This window comes from Carassius carassius, chromosome 34 (genome assembly GCF_963082965.1).
Source record: "Carassius carassius chromosome 34, fCarCar2.1, whole genome shotgun sequence".
Taxonomy (NCBI): Eukaryota; Metazoa; Chordata; class Actinopteri; order Cypriniformes; family Cyprinidae; genus Carassius; species Carassius carassius.
In genome coordinates this window covers 17432531-17450729 of record NC_081788.1, presented here as the reverse complement: position 1 = coordinate 17450729, position 18199 = coordinate 17432531, and the positions used below count along the sequence as shown (strand labels likewise).

The window sequence follows — 18199 nt, the reverse complement described above, 5'->3', positions numbered from 1 at the left end:
TTACAGTTAGTGTTTTCAAAAGTAGGAGTTGAGCTTCTGCTTGATATATTGGGTATAATTCAGACTTCTAGTATAAAACCTGCAATTAGTAATTTTCAACCAAAAAATATAGTTTTAAAAAAGCAGTTTGTGTTTTAGCTGAGTGACATCACTGTGTACTTCATACACAATTGGCCAATTAAAATGTGGCTCAGCTCTTTGATTCATACTGACTAAAATGTCTATTTTGTGAGTTTCTCTCTCCATATATTTATATATATATATATATATATATATATATGTATGTGTGTGTGCATACAGTAGATACTGAAGATTACATTTGGCACACATTAGACATCTATGAACTAAGAGGAGCATTTATCAAGGTATGAAATGTTTAATGACATTTGAGTTTGTATGTTTATTCACTTAATTTCACTGTAAATGTGTGTTTGTTATATGTGACTTCAGTTACACACACACGCTGTCTATAAGCTTCAAATAGATGAGTATGGTATTTCACATCCCTCCACTTCCTAAAGAGTTAAAAGAAACACTTGAAGTTGCAAACCTTTCTTGCCAGTTAGCAGACAAGTGTATGGCATTTTGCAGTGCTCTTTAAAAGTGTGCCCCAAGCCTCTTATACCCCAAAAAGGTCACGCATTGCACTGAAGTCACAGCATCAAGTTACCGGGTGACTAGACACCATTGAAGGAAGAGGATGGAATGGTTCCTTGAAGAAATCCTTGACTCCCTTCTCCCAAAACTTGACACTAAAGAATTAAAAAAAAAAAAAAAAAATGTTTTATTAATTTGTCTCACTGAATTAATGTGTAAAAAAGGTTGTGAACACAGTATGTACTGCTTAATGAAATATTCACATTTTATCATGTCAGCGTCAAAGTAGAAATAAAAGTTTATAACTAATAAAAACTGCTGTTTATTTCACATACAGCCCTTCACATAAAGATGATCAAGCTTGCTGTTAATGTCAACAAAACGTGAAATTATCCAAACTGAATATGAATTAAACTTTAGCTCTGAACAGAGCAGTGGAACAAAGTCTGTTCCACATGCATGGGTGTGATAAACATGAGGTCTGACAAGGCAACTTGATTTTTTTCTTACAACCAATAAAAATAGCAAGTGGTAGCATATTTACATATGCACAGATTTGGTTGAACGATGGTTGTATAATTTTGTGAATTGATTTAAAGCAAAATGTTCCTGAGCATTGGTTAATCCAGAATTTATGTACCATCTCGCATTCATCTACAGCACGCATTCCAGCTTCACTGTCCAGTTCTGAAAACCACCGGAGCTGTGATTCCCAAAATCATAGTAGACTGTATGAACCACCATCAACGATAGGCTTACTGTGCTTTTGGGGGAACCAGCAGTCAGATTTGTGAAATTATAACCAACCATAAGCACTTGCACCCATTTATTGATCTGTTGAGACCAGCGCTCAAACAAAGTCACTGAAAGACCAGTTTGACAGTATGATTATATTTTGTCATGTTAGACTACAGTATGTACACAAACACAGAATGATAACATTTTGCATGCGTAAAAACGACATTTCATGTAGGTCCACCTCCTTCGGTCTAACAAACTTCCCCTTCTGTGCATTAATAGTACAATTTTGCCCCCTGGTGGATAGTTCAAGTCTAGAAAACAAACAGAAGGACGTAGATTTTTCATATTTTGGACTGGCCTAAAGATATTTGCTAAAAATAGGGCGAGAAAAACTACAAAAGTTTGTTGGAAAAAGTAAAAAGATATTCCATCCTATTCAGATAACAGATAAAGCATATGTACATTTCAAGGTTTAAAAAAATGTACATTTTCTTTAAGGATTCCATGGTGTCAAAGCTTTTGATATTAATTAAAATACGGGTTTAAAACTACAGAAAATCATTTTTTCGTTTTTTACTTTACAAACATTTTTGCTAATGCCCAAATTGAAAAAATTAATGCCACATTTTATACACTATTTAAGCATGGAAAAAAACAATAAAAAGGAAAAAGTTGAGGTTGATCTTGAAAAAAAAAAATCTTAAATATATATTTAAAATTATATGAAGTATTTCAAAACACCTCCCAAAGCAGTTTCTAAACCACAGATACTTTCAACATTCACTGGAACACATGATCTTCTTTCAGTTCCTATTTTGCTTGGACTTCCTCTAAAAGAGGTACTTTCGACATGTTGGTACCCCGCATTTGCACTCTACGCGCATGCGCTTCTTAGGGGAGCCTGGGAGTCCCGTCAGACTGAAATTAGTATCCATCTTCGTGCTCTCGGCATCAACTGGATCAACTATAGAAAAAAGTAGTCAATAAAAAAGTTTGATTAGTCAATAAAAAAAAAAGAAATCTTCCCCTCAAAAAATGAAAAATACTGTGTGTGTGTGTGTGTGTATATATATATATATATATATATATATATATATATATATATATATATATATATATATATATACACACACACACACACTATTTCCCTATTGAAAAGTACATTTAAATTTACTGAATTACACTACTGTTTAATAGAACATTAAAGAATAAATACAACAACAAATAAAAAAAACAGTAGTATTGTAAAATATTATTACAATTTAAACTTTTCTATTTTAATACAATTTTAAATGTAATTGATTTCTTTGATGGCAAAGCTGAATTTCAACAGTCATTACTCCGGTCTTCAGTGTCACATGATTCTTCAGAAATCATTCTAATATGCTGATTTGGTGCTCGATAGTATATATGAATCAACTGATCTAAATAATTAAATGGTAAGGGCATGGCTCTACGCTTACTTTTCTTTTTTAGGAGCAAAGTAAAAAATTTAGTAGCACCTTCTAATCCATAATCTAAAATTTGATCAAAACAATAGCCTTCCCATTTCGAGGTGATATGAGTACTTAAAGTTACTTAAAATGACATTTTTTCTAACTTAAATTTGAAACTTAATATTATATTATTATGTCAAATTTTAAAATGTGTGTGTATATATTTATTTTTTAAAGCTTATGAAATATATATATATATATATATATATATATATATATTTCATAAGCTTTAAAAAATAATAATTTAATTAAAACAACACAATAAGAACAAGTAGAAGTTACCAATCAAATGAAATCAGTATTAACAAAATTAATTTGTACAGAGGTGGCACAGAAGAACACAAAAGTGGCTTGTGAGTGTATTTTCTGACATTTAATGTGGCTCAGAGGTGGCATAAGTGTAATTAAATCCATAAATTCATGTTCAGATTAATGTTTTAAATAAAAAATTTTGAATATAGAAATATTATCGATTTAAATAACTGAAAAGATACTTTAAAATTAAACAAAAACAAAAACAAGTCACTGATTTGATCACTGAATCATTTATTCATTTGATTCTATCGAGCAGCTGATTTGTTCAGGAAAGAAGCAAGTGACTGTCTTTATGAATGGGTAATCATCATGAATCATTGACTCACTAGATTCCTTGCATGTTCATTCATAAACAAAACACCGCTGTATTTGAATGAAGATGTGCTCAGCTGTGCAAGTCACTTAATATGAACTTCTTGTTTATTGAACTGTTGTAGTAAATCAGTATCACATTTACAATTTCCATAAAAAAATTAAAAGCTGTCACTCACCTTTGTCATTGTGATCTCAAATTTATAATCAAGAAAGATCTCTACACTGCACAATGAATCTCAATGAATCTCTAATTTACACCCTGTCTACACTTTGCTTATGAAAGGATTTGTGAGTTATGTCTGTGATACATTACTCAATGCTGCAAAAACACGTAGAAACCTTTGAAGCTCTCCTGACAACAATCACAATATGATAATGATATGGTCAGTCGCACTGGTGCCCCTAAATATTTTTTCATAGTTGCACGCAGTAGTTTTCAGTCCCAAATGCAACTGAAATGATCGCACTGTATAGCCCTGAGAGGCAGTGTCACCAAGTTAATGATCCCAAATAACTTGACAGTTCCACACTTACTTTTCATTTTGTAGTCAAATGTGAGCTCCTCTCCTGCCTTTATCCCACGCGTGGCAAAGAATGCTATCCGCGGCAGCCGCTCATCCAGGTTATCAATAAACACATTATATACCTGGAGGTTGGGGTCACACTGAGGAGATGAAAGAAAACATCTGTGATATTCAATTTACTGCCCTCAGATAAAAAGCTATGGTTTAACTGCTATCCAGTCTGTTGTTAACAAGACGATGCAAGCTCTAGTCCACTCACACTGTGATTGACAAAGTGAGAGATGTTTCCATAGTGAGCAGCATCCACTGTGTACTCATCGTCGACATAATCCAGGTCAAAAAGATAGGTGGCACCTTCTTTATCATATATGTGACCTCTGCAATCTGCTTCTTCTGTTGTAATGATCTGAAGCAAAAACAGATAAAAAGAGGGTTTAACAATAATGAAGCCGGGCTCACTTCTGGAAAAGGCAGATAAACAGCTCATCAGCTGTCACAAGGAAACTGAAATGTTGATTGATAAATTCATTATCTACTAGTGAAGCAATGTTTCACAAATTTCCATTATAACACAAAAACCTCAAATTGACAGAATGGCAATATTCAACTGAAGGTGAAAAGAACAAATTGGCTAAGCCAAAGTGACTGAGTGCTACCAATACATAACATAAAAAAAAAAAAATCTAATCTGTACATGAAGTAAATGTACAGCACAAGCCTTCTCACCTCCCCGACATACTCCATAACGAAAGTGTTCTTCCGAATGCGCTCCATGGTCTTCACCCCCCATCCCCTTCCATTGTCTGTCCTAAAAATGCAGAGGGAATACTGAATTCCCCTCTGCACCACTCTGTTGGGGCAGTCGATCCCGCAACGGCACCGCTTGTTGCATTCGTAAATGGGCAACCCGGGCCGAATGCGGACCTGGCCTAACTCATTGTAAGCAAACTTGTGCTGAGATGCTCCGGCACAGCATCCCTCCACAGGGTCGTCCAGGCAGTCTGTACATTCACAGCCCACAGATACCTCATTCAGCATGATCCCATCACCGACTTTATAGTCATTTATATAGGTGAAGTTCTTAGGCGGGCCTTCCAGGTCGACCTGGTTCCGAACGTAGATGTGGCCCTTGTGGGTCCCCAGGCTGTTGAGGTGTATCTCCCACCGTTTAAGGGTCTGTCGGAGTTTCGCCCGTTGGATGAGCTGTGACACGGTGGCAGGGTCTAGGCGACGAGGGGCAGCACGTTTCTTCTGTCTCTGCATCTCTGAATTCAAGTCCTCCCAGAACTGGTTGAGAAGATCTATGCACTTCAGGTTCCTCCGTGGTTCCCATGTGTTGCTGGATTCGGGGTACCCCTTCCATTTCACAAAGTATAACTCCTATGAAGGGGGTAACAGGGATGGTAGTGAGCTTAAACACATTTACACCTGCGGCCAGTTGCATACACAGCCACTATGATAAAGGGTTAGTTCACCCAAAAAAAAAAAAATCAGCCCATAAATTACTCACCCTCAAGTCATCCAAAGTGTATATGACTTTCATCTTTCAGACAAATCCAGTCGGAGTTATATTAAATATTATCTTTCAAGCTGTTTAATGCTACTCAGTGGATGTTGCATGCATGCATCAGTCCAAAAGAAGTGAAATAAAAATTGCCCATCCATTAAAAAAAAAAAGTGTCTCACATGGCTCCGGGGGGTGAAGAAAGGCCTCCTCTAGCGAATTGGTTTTTGTCAGAAAAATATCCATATTCAAAACTTAATAATCACTTTAATGTAGCTTGCGCTCACTCTTGTACATGGAAGCAGCTCCGGGCGGATGATGTATGAAGTCGGCTTTGCACATGCGCAGCTCAGAATTGACACACGCGGAAGCACAGGGGAGATATCAAAACAAAACGTTCACTGATTGGAAGTAAAAAACGTGGATTTGTAAAGAAGAATTTCAGAGGATTTCGATATTAGCCAAGAGGAGACTGGTTCTACTTTGCTAATGCTGGGTACACACCAAAAGATAATCGGGCTGATTTTGGGCCGATTTACCCCCTTCCGACAATCCTAGCTATGTCCTGATTATCTTGATAGTTCTACGGATTATCTTATCAGATTTAGCCTTGGTGTGAGGTGTGTTAAGAGTGTCCGAACCTGATCGGAAGAACGTCCCGATCGCAAATCATGTTGAATGCAACGTTTAATATTTACAATCAGAAATCCTGATGTGTGGGGGGAACCCCGAGAACAAATGCGTGCATGCTCTGGAGATTATAACGTGAAACGAAACAATATCCAATCAGAAAGCAAGATGATGGAAGACGGAAGCAGTCATGGTGCAACACAAAGTGAAATTGATGTGGACAGCAGAGATGGAGGGTCAGCTTATTGATTTGTGGCAACAGCACAAATGTTTATACAACGTGTCGTGTATAAAATCATTCCAAACACTATCATTGCAATTTCTTCCTGCATATCGTCCGCTATACTTATTCTGAAGTCTCGCAAGATATTCTGTGTTCACAGCCGAGACTCTGGTTAAAAATCTGTTTCTGTGTGGTGCGCTGTCTTTGTCACATCATGGCACACCACACACTATAGGAGCAAAACGGTTAAATCTAGGATTTTTTATCCTCATGTTTGTGGTCTATCAGATTTAGAAAATCTTAGAAAATGTACGAAATTATTTTGGTGTGTACCCAGCATAAAGTAAAGAAACTTAAACGTTGGTTTTCACGAGACTCATCGAAGCATGCGCAACGCTGACCTCATAAGTCATCAGCCTGGAACTGCTTCCTTGTACAATTGTCGGCGCAAGCAACATTAAAGTGATTATGTTTTGAAAATGGATATCTTTCTTACCAAGAATTTTTCTTGCATCGATTCACTACAAGAGGCCTTTGTTCACCCTCCAGAGCCGTGTGAGACACTTATTTTTAATGGATGGCCACTTTTTATATCATTTTCTTTCAACCGGTATTTTGGTACCAAGTCAGTACTAAAAAAAATGAAAACGTTACGGTACCAGATTTTCTTAAGTACCGGTGATACAGACTACACGGTCAACCCAGTTCTTGGGTCTGAGAGTAATGCAATTTAAATTCTTTGTATGTACATATGGCCGAATCAGACATAGACTTTTGACTTTGTCTTATGCAAATGTCCACCTGGATTAAAGGGATATTTCACAAAAAAATTAAAATTTGATGTTTGTCTGCTTACACCCAGGGCATCAAAGATGTAGGTAACTTGGTTTCTTCTGATGACAGATTGATGTGTAAAGACACAAAATTATGGATCGGTCTGTGCAAGAAACTGAACAGTATTTATATTGGTTTTTTTTTTTTTTTACCTCTGATTCAATGCAATGTCCGAACTGTCCTGAGTGCATTCACATCCCGGCGCATGATGTGTCTTCTTCTTGCTTTATGGTGGATTTGCAGTGAATCAGAGGTTAAAAAAAAACAACAAAAAAAAACAATTGGGCTGCAGGAAAAATCGCATGCCATATTTAATGCCATCTTGCTAGTAAAGCCGGTTCTATAATTATGGCTGGACCAGAATATTCAGTTATTTGAATATTCGTTCGGTGGGTTGGAATTTGGTTTTCTATTTTGAGATTTGAATATTCTTTTTTTCTCTCTCTCTCTTGAACATCTAGCACCCCCCACAAGACGGTTCTCATTCGCAGTTGAATATATCTGTTTTGTTACTATCAGGCCGAATGGTTCTAAGAACTGTCAGGTATGGTTAAAGTTGTATTTCCGCATGAGCCCAGTAGGGTGTGGCACAATTAAAAACCTCTTAAAAATTCTCGGCCCGGAATTCTCTGCACTGTTAGACAACTGTGCCAAGCCGTGCTGTTGGAGTGCGTGACGTCACCACTCTGTTGCCTGTCTACCAGTTTCTCCATAGCTGGCTAAGCAGAAGTGCACTATTTGATCAAACAGCCAAGTAGACAGCTACGCTACGTTCAATATAAAAAATAAAAAAAAATGTCTGAGACAGTTTGGTCTGTCTAGGAAACATTTGAGCTTTTTGATATTATACCAGTCATAATCTTCTGTTCATTTAATTTTTCACGTCAAGGGTTGTGTCCTTTTTTCTGTTATTGAACGAAGTAAATATCAGATAAAGGATTCCCAAAAAACAGACATATCTGATCATTGTCCATATCGCCGTTTATATTTCACTTGCGTTACCATGGCTATGAATGACACATTTGTACTGCATTCCAAAGAGCACTGTTATCAGCACCACATTGGAAAATGAAACTGTATCCCTGCTGACTGGCCCGGATTGGCACGGAATAAAATGGTTAAGCAAAGAGAACCATTCGGCTCGACAGTGAAAAAGCAGCTTATGAATCGCCCATGAGTGAACATTATGATTCAGTTCATCTGAAAGAGAAGACAAAAATGCAGAAGACCTCAGCTGTGTGGGAGAATTTAAATAAGGTGAGGACAAGACAAAGGCAGTTTGCCAAATATGTAATTTGAAATTGGCCTACCACAAAAGCACATCAAGTTTGAAAAATCACCAGTTCTGTAGTTAGTACGCTTATAGTAAATTGCTGGTGTAAAAATCAAGCTGCTTTTATCTGCTGTGTTAATCGGTTATTTTACACATGATAAAAACGTGAATTTAATTTGCTTGGAAAATACTTGGGAATATAATAACGTTAGTCATAAAAATGCATATAGCAGCCCAGCCTAATAATAATTTGTCTATAATAAAAGTATTACTCTTAAAAGAACTGTGTTCTGCCCGCTTGAGGATTTCAAGTGAGAGCAAGGTTACATCATGTTACCTTGTAAGATACATAGTTACAGTTTTCATGTGTCAAACACAACTATTCAAAAAACAATTTTTTTTTTTGCATTTATTTTTGGCCTTATGACAGATGTTCGGTACATCCTATACTGTATTCTAAAATTATCTGATATTAACTTTTGCATTAGGGTTGCCAACTTCAGAAAATGGAAATAAAGGACAACTGTGATTCTTTATAGGAAAATAATGGACAGAATAAGGGAATTTAACGGTAAAAGACTGCAAAAATGCTATAGTAAAAACCTGTTAATTGGTTAGTGGTAAATTCCCCTACTATATGCGGTGAAAAACTCTATTGGTCATTACATGTAACTTTACAGTAGTATACTGTTTTTTTACATTTCAAATTTGCATGCGCAAGAGAAGCTGGCAAAGGTGTAAATCGCATTTCAAGCCTAAGAAAAGATTATTTGCAGCATTTTACTGTAACTCATAAGTGTAATTTAGATATTGTGAAACTGCAGCTTCATGATCTGCATCCTTCTGACTTCCATTTTTCAGCGCTTACAAAAATCCCTGCAAGCATGTGAACAGTGATTTCCAAGTGAGCGTGAACAGTGATTTGCAAGCGAAAACAACTATTTAAAGAACTGCAAAACGGATCGACTGCATAGAACCAGTCTGTATGTGTGAAAAAACAAACTGTTGCAAATTTCTAAATGATGTGTTGTGCATGTGGGACAAAAAGTTCCCGAAATAAAGCAATATGTACAGCTCCGTCTTTCTTTTCTCTGTGCTTACAATTTTGGCATGATTCTCTCACTGAGTTTTGCAAGCATGAGGGAGAGGGCGTGTCCACCACATTCATTGTAGCCAATCACGAGGCTCTCTCTGACTCTCCATTTACTCTTATCTGATCTGTTCAATAAACACATCATATGCCAAAACATTCAACTTCATTTAGTTTTTTAGTTTTTTTTTTTTTACAAAAATTGAACCAACAGTAATATATACAGTCGTGGCCAAAGTTTTGAGAATTACATAAATATTAGTTTTCAAAAAGTTTGCTGCTAAACTGCTTTTAGATCTTTGTTTCAGTTGTTTCTGTGATGTACTGAAATATAATTACAAGCACTTCATACATTCCAAATGCTTTTATCGACAATTACATGACATTTATGCAAAGAGTCAGTATTTGCAGTGTTGGCCCTTCTTTTTCAGGACCTCTGCAATTCGACTGGGCATGCTCTCAATCAACTTCTGGGCCAAATCCTTACTGATAGCAACCCATTCTTTCATAATCACTTCTTGGAGTTTGTCAGAATTAGTGGGTTTTTGTTTGTCCACCCGCCTCTTGAGGATTGACCACAAGTTCTCAATGGGATTAAGATCTGGGGAGTTTCTAGGCCATGGACCCAAAATTTCAACATTCTGGTCCCCGAGCCACTTAGTTATCACTTTTGCCTTATGGCACGGTGCTTCATCGTGCTGGAAAATGCATTGTTCTTCACCAAACTGTTGTTGGATTGTTGGAAGAAGTTGCTGTTGGAGGGTGTTTTGGTACCATTCTTTATTCATGGCTGTGTTTTTGGGCAGAATTGTGAGTGAGCCCACTCCCTTGGATGAGAAGCAACCCCACACATGAATGGTGCCAGGATGCTTTACTGTTGGCATGACACAGGACTGATGGTAGCGCTCACCTTTTCTTCTCCGGGCAAGCCTTTTTCCAGATGCCCCAAACAATCGGAAAGGGGCTTCATCGGAGAATATGACTTTGCCCCAGTCCTCAGCAGTCCATTCACTATAATTTTCTGCAGAAGATCAATCTGTCCCTGATGTTTTTTTTGTAGAGAAGTGGCTTCTTTGCTGCCCTTCTTGACACCAGGCCATCTTCCAAAAGTCTTGGCCTCACTGTGCGTGCAGATGCGCTCACACCTGCCTGCTGCCATTCCTGAGCAAGCTCTGCACTGATGGCACTCCGATCCCGCAGCTGAATCCTCTTTAGGAGACGATCCTGGCGCTTGCTGGACTTTCTTGGACGCTCTGAAGCCTTCTTTACAAGAATTGAACCTCTTTCCTTGAAGTTCTTGATGATCCTATAAATTGTTGATTTAGGTGCAATCTTAGTAGCCACAATATCCTTGCCTGTGAAGCCATTTTTATGCAACGCAATGATGGCTGCACGCGTTTCTTTGCAGGTCACCATGGTTAACAATGGAAGAACAATGATTTTAAGCATCACCCTCCTTTTAACATGTCAAGTCTGCCATTCTAACCCAATCAGCCTGACATAATGATCTCCAGCCTTGTGCTCGTCAACATTCTCACCTGAGTTAACAAGACGATTACTGAAATGATTTCAGCAGGTCCTTTAATGACAGCAATGAAATGCAGTGGAAAGGTTTTTTGGGATTAAGTTAATTTTCATGGCAAAGAAGGACTATGCAATTCATCTGATCACGCTTCATAACATTCTGGAGTATATGCAAATTGCTATTATAAAAACTTAAGCAGCAACTTTTCCAATTTCCAATATTTATGTAATTCTCAAAACTTTTGGCCACGACTGTATATTTATTTTTATTTTATCCAATATAAATTAATATTTTTCAACTAAACGGAACTTGGGAGTGTGTGGGCTGCTTTTGGTGCTTGAATTTGTTTTTCAATATTAATGAGGTCCAGGTTTAAGGATTACGTTACAATATGCTTCTCTATTTAACAACATTAACTTAAAGAGGTATTCCCTCAGGTAGATTGCATGTTTTCTTGCCTAGCTGGATGTTGTCCTTATGACAATAATTACTTTCTTTACATTCACACAAACTGATCTGGCGAAATCAAAATGCAGATGGTGAAGGGGATTGCCGTTAGCACAAGTAAAGTGGGAGCTTCCAGCCGGCAGAGGATTCTGCATGGTCTTAAAGCCATCCTTGAGTGGCTTACTTTGCAATTCAAAAAATGATTAGTGCAAAAAGAAAGATTAACATGTTATTTGTATGGTCTATGGTGCCTATGAATATGGGACAAACGCTTCTCAGAAGCCTTAAATACGGGACAATTCTGTATTATATGGAAAGATTAGCAACCCTATTTAAAAGAGCTTAGGCTCATGTGCTGTAACCAGAAGTTTTAAGATATGAATATGCTTTTTTGATTAGTTTTTCTTGCCTCAGGGGTTTACATTATCTTAACAAGCAAAGTAATTCAACATTAATTTCACGGTGTGTCTGTGAAATGTTGAGGAATCGAAGTAGTTTTGTGCACGTGTGAATGTCATAGCAACGTACAACACAAAGTAACACTAAACGTAACATGTAAATGCGCATAATTAACGTAAATCAAGCAAGCTAGTATGCATAGGCCACGAAGTGTTGGCGAAATAACACATTAGCGAACCAGAGGCAATAACATGGATTTTTTCCAGAAAACTTCTTGCAAAATATAGATTCAAGCACTTTCAAGGACCTGAATCTATGTATGTTTATATTCAAAAACTTTCCAGGGCCTTAAAATTTTTCTTCAGTCACAAACTTTCAAGGATTTCAAGGACCCGTGGGAACCCCGATTTATGAGCCAGACTTTTAAGCCCACCTGTATTGTTTGTCTTTTCCCATCTGTGATAACTTTCTTTTTGTAGTCACAGAGATATTCCACCTCATAATCGCACAGGTTCTGCTTGTTGATGCCCAGCTCTTCACACTTCACCCCCTGCTCTCGACAGATCACCTCCAGCTGGTCTTCAGTAGCGATGCAGGCTACCCTACAAACTTGAGCTACAAAATACAATTACATGTTAACTGCAGGAAAATCAAAGAGATAAAATGGGATGACAGACATGTGAGCAACAAGAACTGCACAGCACTTGAGCAAATATTTGATGTCCTAATGCCTGTAAACCTGAGGTTTGCAGAGAATTTGAGGGCAATTATTTTTATTATTAATTCAGCTTTGCCATCAGGACAAAATTACATTTTAAAATAATAAATTAAAAAATTATTAAAAATAAAAATATTAAAAGTTATATTAAATTGTATTCATATATTACAATTACAATATTACTTGTTTTACTGTATTTTTTTATCAAATAAATGTAGTCTGACGAGCAAAATAAATTCTAAAAACTGTTTTTTTTTTTTAAATAAATAAAAATTACAGACCTCAAACTTTATTACATTCAATATCATTTTACATTTGCATTGTCTTGGTCTAGGAATTCAACACTGTCTGTTTTTTCTAAATAGCTGTATGGTTTAATTTTTGTTAAAAGCTGTTTCGGAATTATATTTACTATGTAAAGTGTTATTCAAATAACTGTAAATTAAATTGCCAATCCTATACTCTAATATAGACTTTAAAAAATTATGTTGCCAATGCCAACTTGCAAATATTTTCAAAATATTCAAGATTACAATGGAAGACAATAGCCAATCATTTAATTTAGGAAATTAACAATTAATTTATGTTATTTCATCAAACAATTTTCTGATCAAAGTATAAATGAAAATGCATATGAAAATATAACTGCTTTTATATTATAGAAAGGGGCTCCCTGACAATAAAATTATAATAGTTGGGGGTATTTGGCAATAAAAACCTCGAACCAAACGACGCAACACCACAGAACAACACACACACACACAACCATTAACATATTTTACAGATAACTTGATCATTTTGAGAAAAACAAAAACTCACAAGCATCATCACTAACCTATGGGCCATTTAATAAAACTGGCTGAAGACTATTCAGCGAACCTACACGAAGTATTTAAACAACGACACGGTATGTGAGAATTTTAAGTAACTTATGTGCTTTTTGATAAAGTGTCCAGTTATCAAGTATGTTGAGTAAATCATATTCCTCAAGAGGACTTAAAAGTTAGCTAAACACTGCAGAGTGTAGACTACGCTAACTGTTGCGCATGCACATCTTTGCACCGTATGCTACGTTGTGCACATTTACAAAGAAGATGCAAGAGAAACAGATTCACAATCTGAGCATGCTGAATTTGTTGCATGAGCGCGCGGTAGCCATAACATCGTCCTAATGTGAATTTGTATCAACAACTTGCAGCAAAGATTCTTCCAAAGCTTAATATTTGTTTCCAGGGGGTCTTTGAGTAGACACCACTTAACTAACAAATTCTGTAATGCATAAGACATGAAATCCTTTGTGTAAACCTTTTTTCTGAACGTTTAACACGATATATTCTCACCTTTCAAATTTTCCGCCATATTCCGACCGCCGCCAAAATGATAGGATTGAAAGGCCGCTCGGTGATTGGACGCAGCGCGTTTGAGGGACGGTTTGGGCAACCAATAGAGAAATACAACTCGACGAACTGTTTCTAGGAAGTTTGAGAAGTGGGTTTCGTGTATGAAATCAAATTCATTTAGTTTCCACTTAATATATATTTCACTTAATATATAATATTAATATTTCAACTTAATATATGTTACATGCAAGTTTGAGCTGTCTCAGTTATTATAGCTTCTCAGTTGCTCATTTATTCCCTTTGTGATGGTTTACAAAATATGTAGATAGCTTTTATGTAGTCGGAACATATGTTATTATTTTTATTTTACAATTTGTATAACATAATTCGCGGGGCATTGTTCTGGTCTATTATTTGAAGTCTTTTAATTTGCCTTTCACTGTTTGTGAAGGCGGGGCGTAGAGTTCATCCATCTTCACGTGACGCAGAAAATACTCAATGAATTTCCGGAAAAAGTCGGTCGTTTATAAATATTATAGGTGCGTATATGTATGTAGTTTAACATTTGCATATAATATTTATCTTAAACATTTTAGACTTAAACTTTTCAGACTTCATTTTCTCTCTCGCTCTCTCAAAATAGACAACAGAGAGGGGAAAAGGCCTAAACTGTGGAAATGAGACCGGTGTCCTGTTAGCTTCATATTACTGCTGCATAAGCCACTGAATACACAAAATTATTAAGAGCATATTATTTTGTTCCTACACGAATAAGCATTTTAATAGATGGGTAGTCTTGTTTACTTGCATTTTATTGTATTGTTATTATTATTATTATTATTATTATTTTATCGAAAAGCACCGGTTTACCCATTTCAATTAAATCACCTTCTCTCAATAAATCTTGAATTAAATGATGTTTCTGTGCAGGCACCATGTCATCCAGCACTGCTCAAAATCTCCGGATAGCAGCTGTCCTTCTGCTGTTTCTTGTTCTCATAGACGTGATTTCATTCGCATATGCAGATAAAGTAAGTTTATCCCTGACACATTTCCATTTCATCTATGTTTTCATTATTTTCCCAAATGTGTTGTACTTATGTACAAATATTTCCTAAACATGTCACTTTCTTAATATGTTGTGCACAGAGTTTTGAAGATGTGCGATGCAAGTGTATCTGTCCACCCTACAGAAATATCAGCGGGCATATCTACAAAAAGAACGTGTCCCAGAAAGACTGGTGAGACAGGCTACTGTATTTGGGACAGTTTGACAAAGAATCTGTATTGTCTGTAAAGGATATTATGTATAATTAAATGAATCGACTTACACTGATATTTTCATTTAGCTGGGAATTTATTGTTAATGTATTGGTTTGTAGTAACTGTCTGCATGTGGTGGAGCCCATGCCAGTGCCTGGCCATGATGTGGAGGCCTACTGTCTGCTCTGTGAGTGCAAGTATGAAGAACGAAGCAGCAACACCATTAAGGTATTGATCGACTTCCAGTTATCGCTCAGTAAATCCTATTTTGATTTAAAGATGTTTATTAGAATCTGCTTTTATGCCTTTATAATCTAGTTATCTGCTTTAAAGGGTTAGTTCACCCAAAAATGAAAATTATGTAATTAATAACTTAACCTCATGTTGTTTCAAACCCTTAAGACCTCCATTTATCTTTGGAACACAGTTTAAGATATTTTAGATTTAGTCCGAGAGCTCTCAGTCCCTCCATTGAAGCTGTGTGTACGGTATACTGTCCATGTCCAGAAAGGTAAAAAAAAAAAAACATCATCAAAGTAGTCAATGTGACATCAGAGGGTCAGTTAGAATTTTTTGAAGCATCGAAAATACATTTTGGTCCAAAAATAAGAAAAACTACGACTTTAGTCAGCATTGTCTTCTCTTCCGTACCTGTTGTGAGCGCATTCACAACACTGTGTAATGATGTCCAGTTCACGAACGAATCATTCGATGTAACCGGTTCTTCATAAACCAGTTCACCAAATCGAACTGAATCGTTTGAAACGGTTCGCGTCTCCAATACGCATTAATCCACAAATGACTTAAGCTTTTAACTTTTTTAATGTGGCTGAGACTCCTCTTAGTTAAAATAAACCAATATCCTGGAGTAATTCATTCACTTAAACAGTAAACTGACTGAACTGCTGTGAAGAGAGAACTGAAGATGAACACCGAGCCGAGCCAGATAACGAACGAACGATTGACTCGTTCTAGAGGAGTATTAATATTTGTGTCTATTTCCCAGGTGACCATTATAATCTACTTGTCAGTGGTTGGAGCTCTCCTGCTGTACATGCTGTTTCTGCTTCTAGTTGATCCTCTGATCCGCACACATGATCCGTACACCATGCCACTGCAGAACGAGGAGGATTCTGAGGTTTGTGCACATTTGTACTTTACCTTAATTTATTGTTTGAGAAGTTTTTTTTTGTAATTGAGATGTAAACTAGAGACTTCACTCTTCATAGACTATAAATTGACTTGACTTGCATTTCGTTCTTTAGTTAAATGGTCGTTTATTCGATATTTAATTTGTAAGCTTTCTATTTTACTGTCTTCACTGTCACATGGTCCTTCAGAAATCATAACATTCTGATTTGCAGCTCAAGAAAACATTTCTTATTATTGTCTTATATTACTGAAAGTGTAGATTTTTTTTCATAGAGTTGTGAACGTGTCTGATAGGGAACTTGGGACAAAGAGTCATACAATTTGTATCACTTTTGTAAATATTCTGCTTGAGATCATAAATATTTTTTCTTGGGTTTAGGTGTTAATTGTGTCCTTTGTCTCCCACTACAGGATGTGAGGCCGCGTGTGGATGGTTCACAAGGTCGTGGGAACACTGTGCTGGAGAGGGTAGAGGGAGCTCAGCAGCGCTGGAAGAAACAGGTCCAGGAGCAGCGCAAGACTGTGTTTGACCGCCACAAGCTTCTCAGCTAAGCCCCCAGACAGACTCCTGCTGGGAAAAAGGCTAATGGGCACCACTGACTGAGACCGCTTGCATGATGGTCTTATAGTTTCAGCTTTTATGACAATATGTTTTATCAGTGGGCCTGCATTATCATTAGTGTTATAATCTTACCAAGACTGATTTGGTTGATTCTAGTTTTTAAACTGAAGCTGTGAAAACATGAAGCAAATTAAGATTAAATGAAGAGAATCAGCCAACTCCAGTTGGTCTCACACACCTACATTTCTCACCTAATAACTTGAATATATCGGTGCTGTGACTGTCACTTCTTTGCTTTGAAATAGCATTGCAAAAAATGAGATTACATGGAATGCAGTGTAATCTGGGAGTATTGATGTGGACCTCTATGTAATATAGATGCGCTTTATGAATGTGTAGCGTGTCATTGCACTGTTGTAGTTTCATTTTGAATTACCAAGAAAATGTATTGAATGATGTCCATTCATGTACTGTAGGTATTTATTTATTTATTTATTTATTGCTTGCTTGTTTGCCAGTTGATAACATCCATTTAGGATGACACTTGCCACAAGTATATGGTTTAAATGTCATATTATAATTAAATATTTAAAATGTATACATTCACAAAACTGAATGAAATAAGGGGCAGTAAGTGATCAGCACTGTTGAATAGTGTATCATAAGCTTCCTCTGATGTGATTTACACTTTTGTTGGATTTTCTGATTTACAGACATCCCAAAATATTGATTTTGCACCTCAAAATGTGGAATAATTTGCTTTATCATATTTGCTGCTATAATGATTTTTTTCCCAGTATGTATCCAAACAGCTTTCAGCTGTTTTAAAGCTGAAATATTCTTGCTTATGTGAAATTGCACTGATATATTAAATATATAAAATATGTTGTCAACTTTCTTTGTAACTTTTTTTTTTTTTTTTGTAAAATACACAGAGTAATACTCGCTTCCTACTCAAGTTTGACACTAAAATACAGTGGTTATTTTATATATTTAGTTACCTAGATCCTGTAAACATTCCCATCAGCTGTTTTGTACAGTAAATCACCAAGGGGAAAAGGCAAGCATATTTCAACACCACTTATTTATCCTATAACTCAAATTTTCAATGTCTTATTTCACTTGTGGTGTTGTATAAGCAGCTAAATTTCTCTAACAGAAACTTAAGTCATTCTTTTTCTTCATCTGCTGCACCCCAAGGCCGCCAATCCCCTCCTCCACCTGCTTCCACACCCCCAAGAATGGACACTG

General features: G+C 36.5%; 2 protein-coding genes across 2 annotated transcripts; one reads left to right on the top strand and one right to left on the bottom strand.

The window, feature by feature from the left end:
- Positions 1 to 1410: 1410 nt before the first annotated feature.
- LOC132114545 (histone-lysine N-methyltransferase SUV39H1-like) lies at positions 1411 to 14128 on the bottom strand. Its single transcript, XM_059522710.1, has 6 exons — positions 13972 to 14128; positions 12347 to 12528; positions 4715 to 5368; positions 4248 to 4394; positions 3999 to 4128; positions 1411 to 2302 (listed from the first exon to the last, which is right to left on the bottom strand). Exons 1-6 carry the CDS (start codon positions 13988 to 13990, stop codon positions 2169 to 2171), a joined length of 1266 nt encoding a protein of 421 aa, XP_059378693.1. The 5' UTR covers positions 13991 to 14128; the 3' UTR covers positions 1411 to 2168.
- A 750-nt stretch (positions 14129 to 14878) lies between these two features.
- Positions 14879 to 17832, top strand: LOC132114546 (putative protein 2). The gene is made up of 5 exons (XM_059522711.1): positions 14879 to 15002; positions 15121 to 15212; positions 15354 to 15462; positions 16241 to 16372; positions 16798 to 17832. Exons 1-5 carry the CDS (start codon positions 14907 to 14909, stop codon positions 16936 to 16938), a joined length of 570 nt encoding a protein of 189 aa, XP_059378694.1. The 5' UTR covers positions 14879 to 14906; the 3' UTR covers positions 16939 to 17832.
- The last annotated feature ends 367 nt before the right edge of the window (positions 17833 to 18199 follow it).

What these genes read in the sequence shown, in the direction of transcription:
- LOC132114546 (XM_059522711.1), top strand. Translation starts at nt 14,907, where the DNA reads ATGTCATCCAGCACTGCTCAAAATCTCCGGATAGCAGCTGTCCTTCTG. An exon ending in CATTCGCATATGCAGATAAA is followed by an intron (nt 15,003 to 15,120) that starts GTAAGTTTATCC and finishes TGTTGTGCACAG; the next exon opens with AGTTTTGAAGATGTGCGATG. An exon ending in GAAGCAGCAACACCATTAAG is followed by an intron (nt 15,463 to 16,240) that starts GTATTGATCGAC and finishes TCTATTTCCCAG; the next exon opens with GTGACCATTATAATCTACTT.
- LOC132114545 (XM_059522710.1), bottom strand. An exon ending in CTCACTTTGTCAATCACAGT is followed by an intron (nt 4,129 to 4,247) that starts GTGAGTGGACTA and finishes TCATCTCCTCAG; the next exon opens with TGTGACCCCAACCTCCAGGT. An exon ending in ATTTGACTACAAAATGAAAA is followed by an intron (nt 2,303 to 3,998) that starts GTAAGTGTGGAA and finishes TTTTTTCTATAG; the next exon opens with TTGATCCAGTTGATGCCGAG.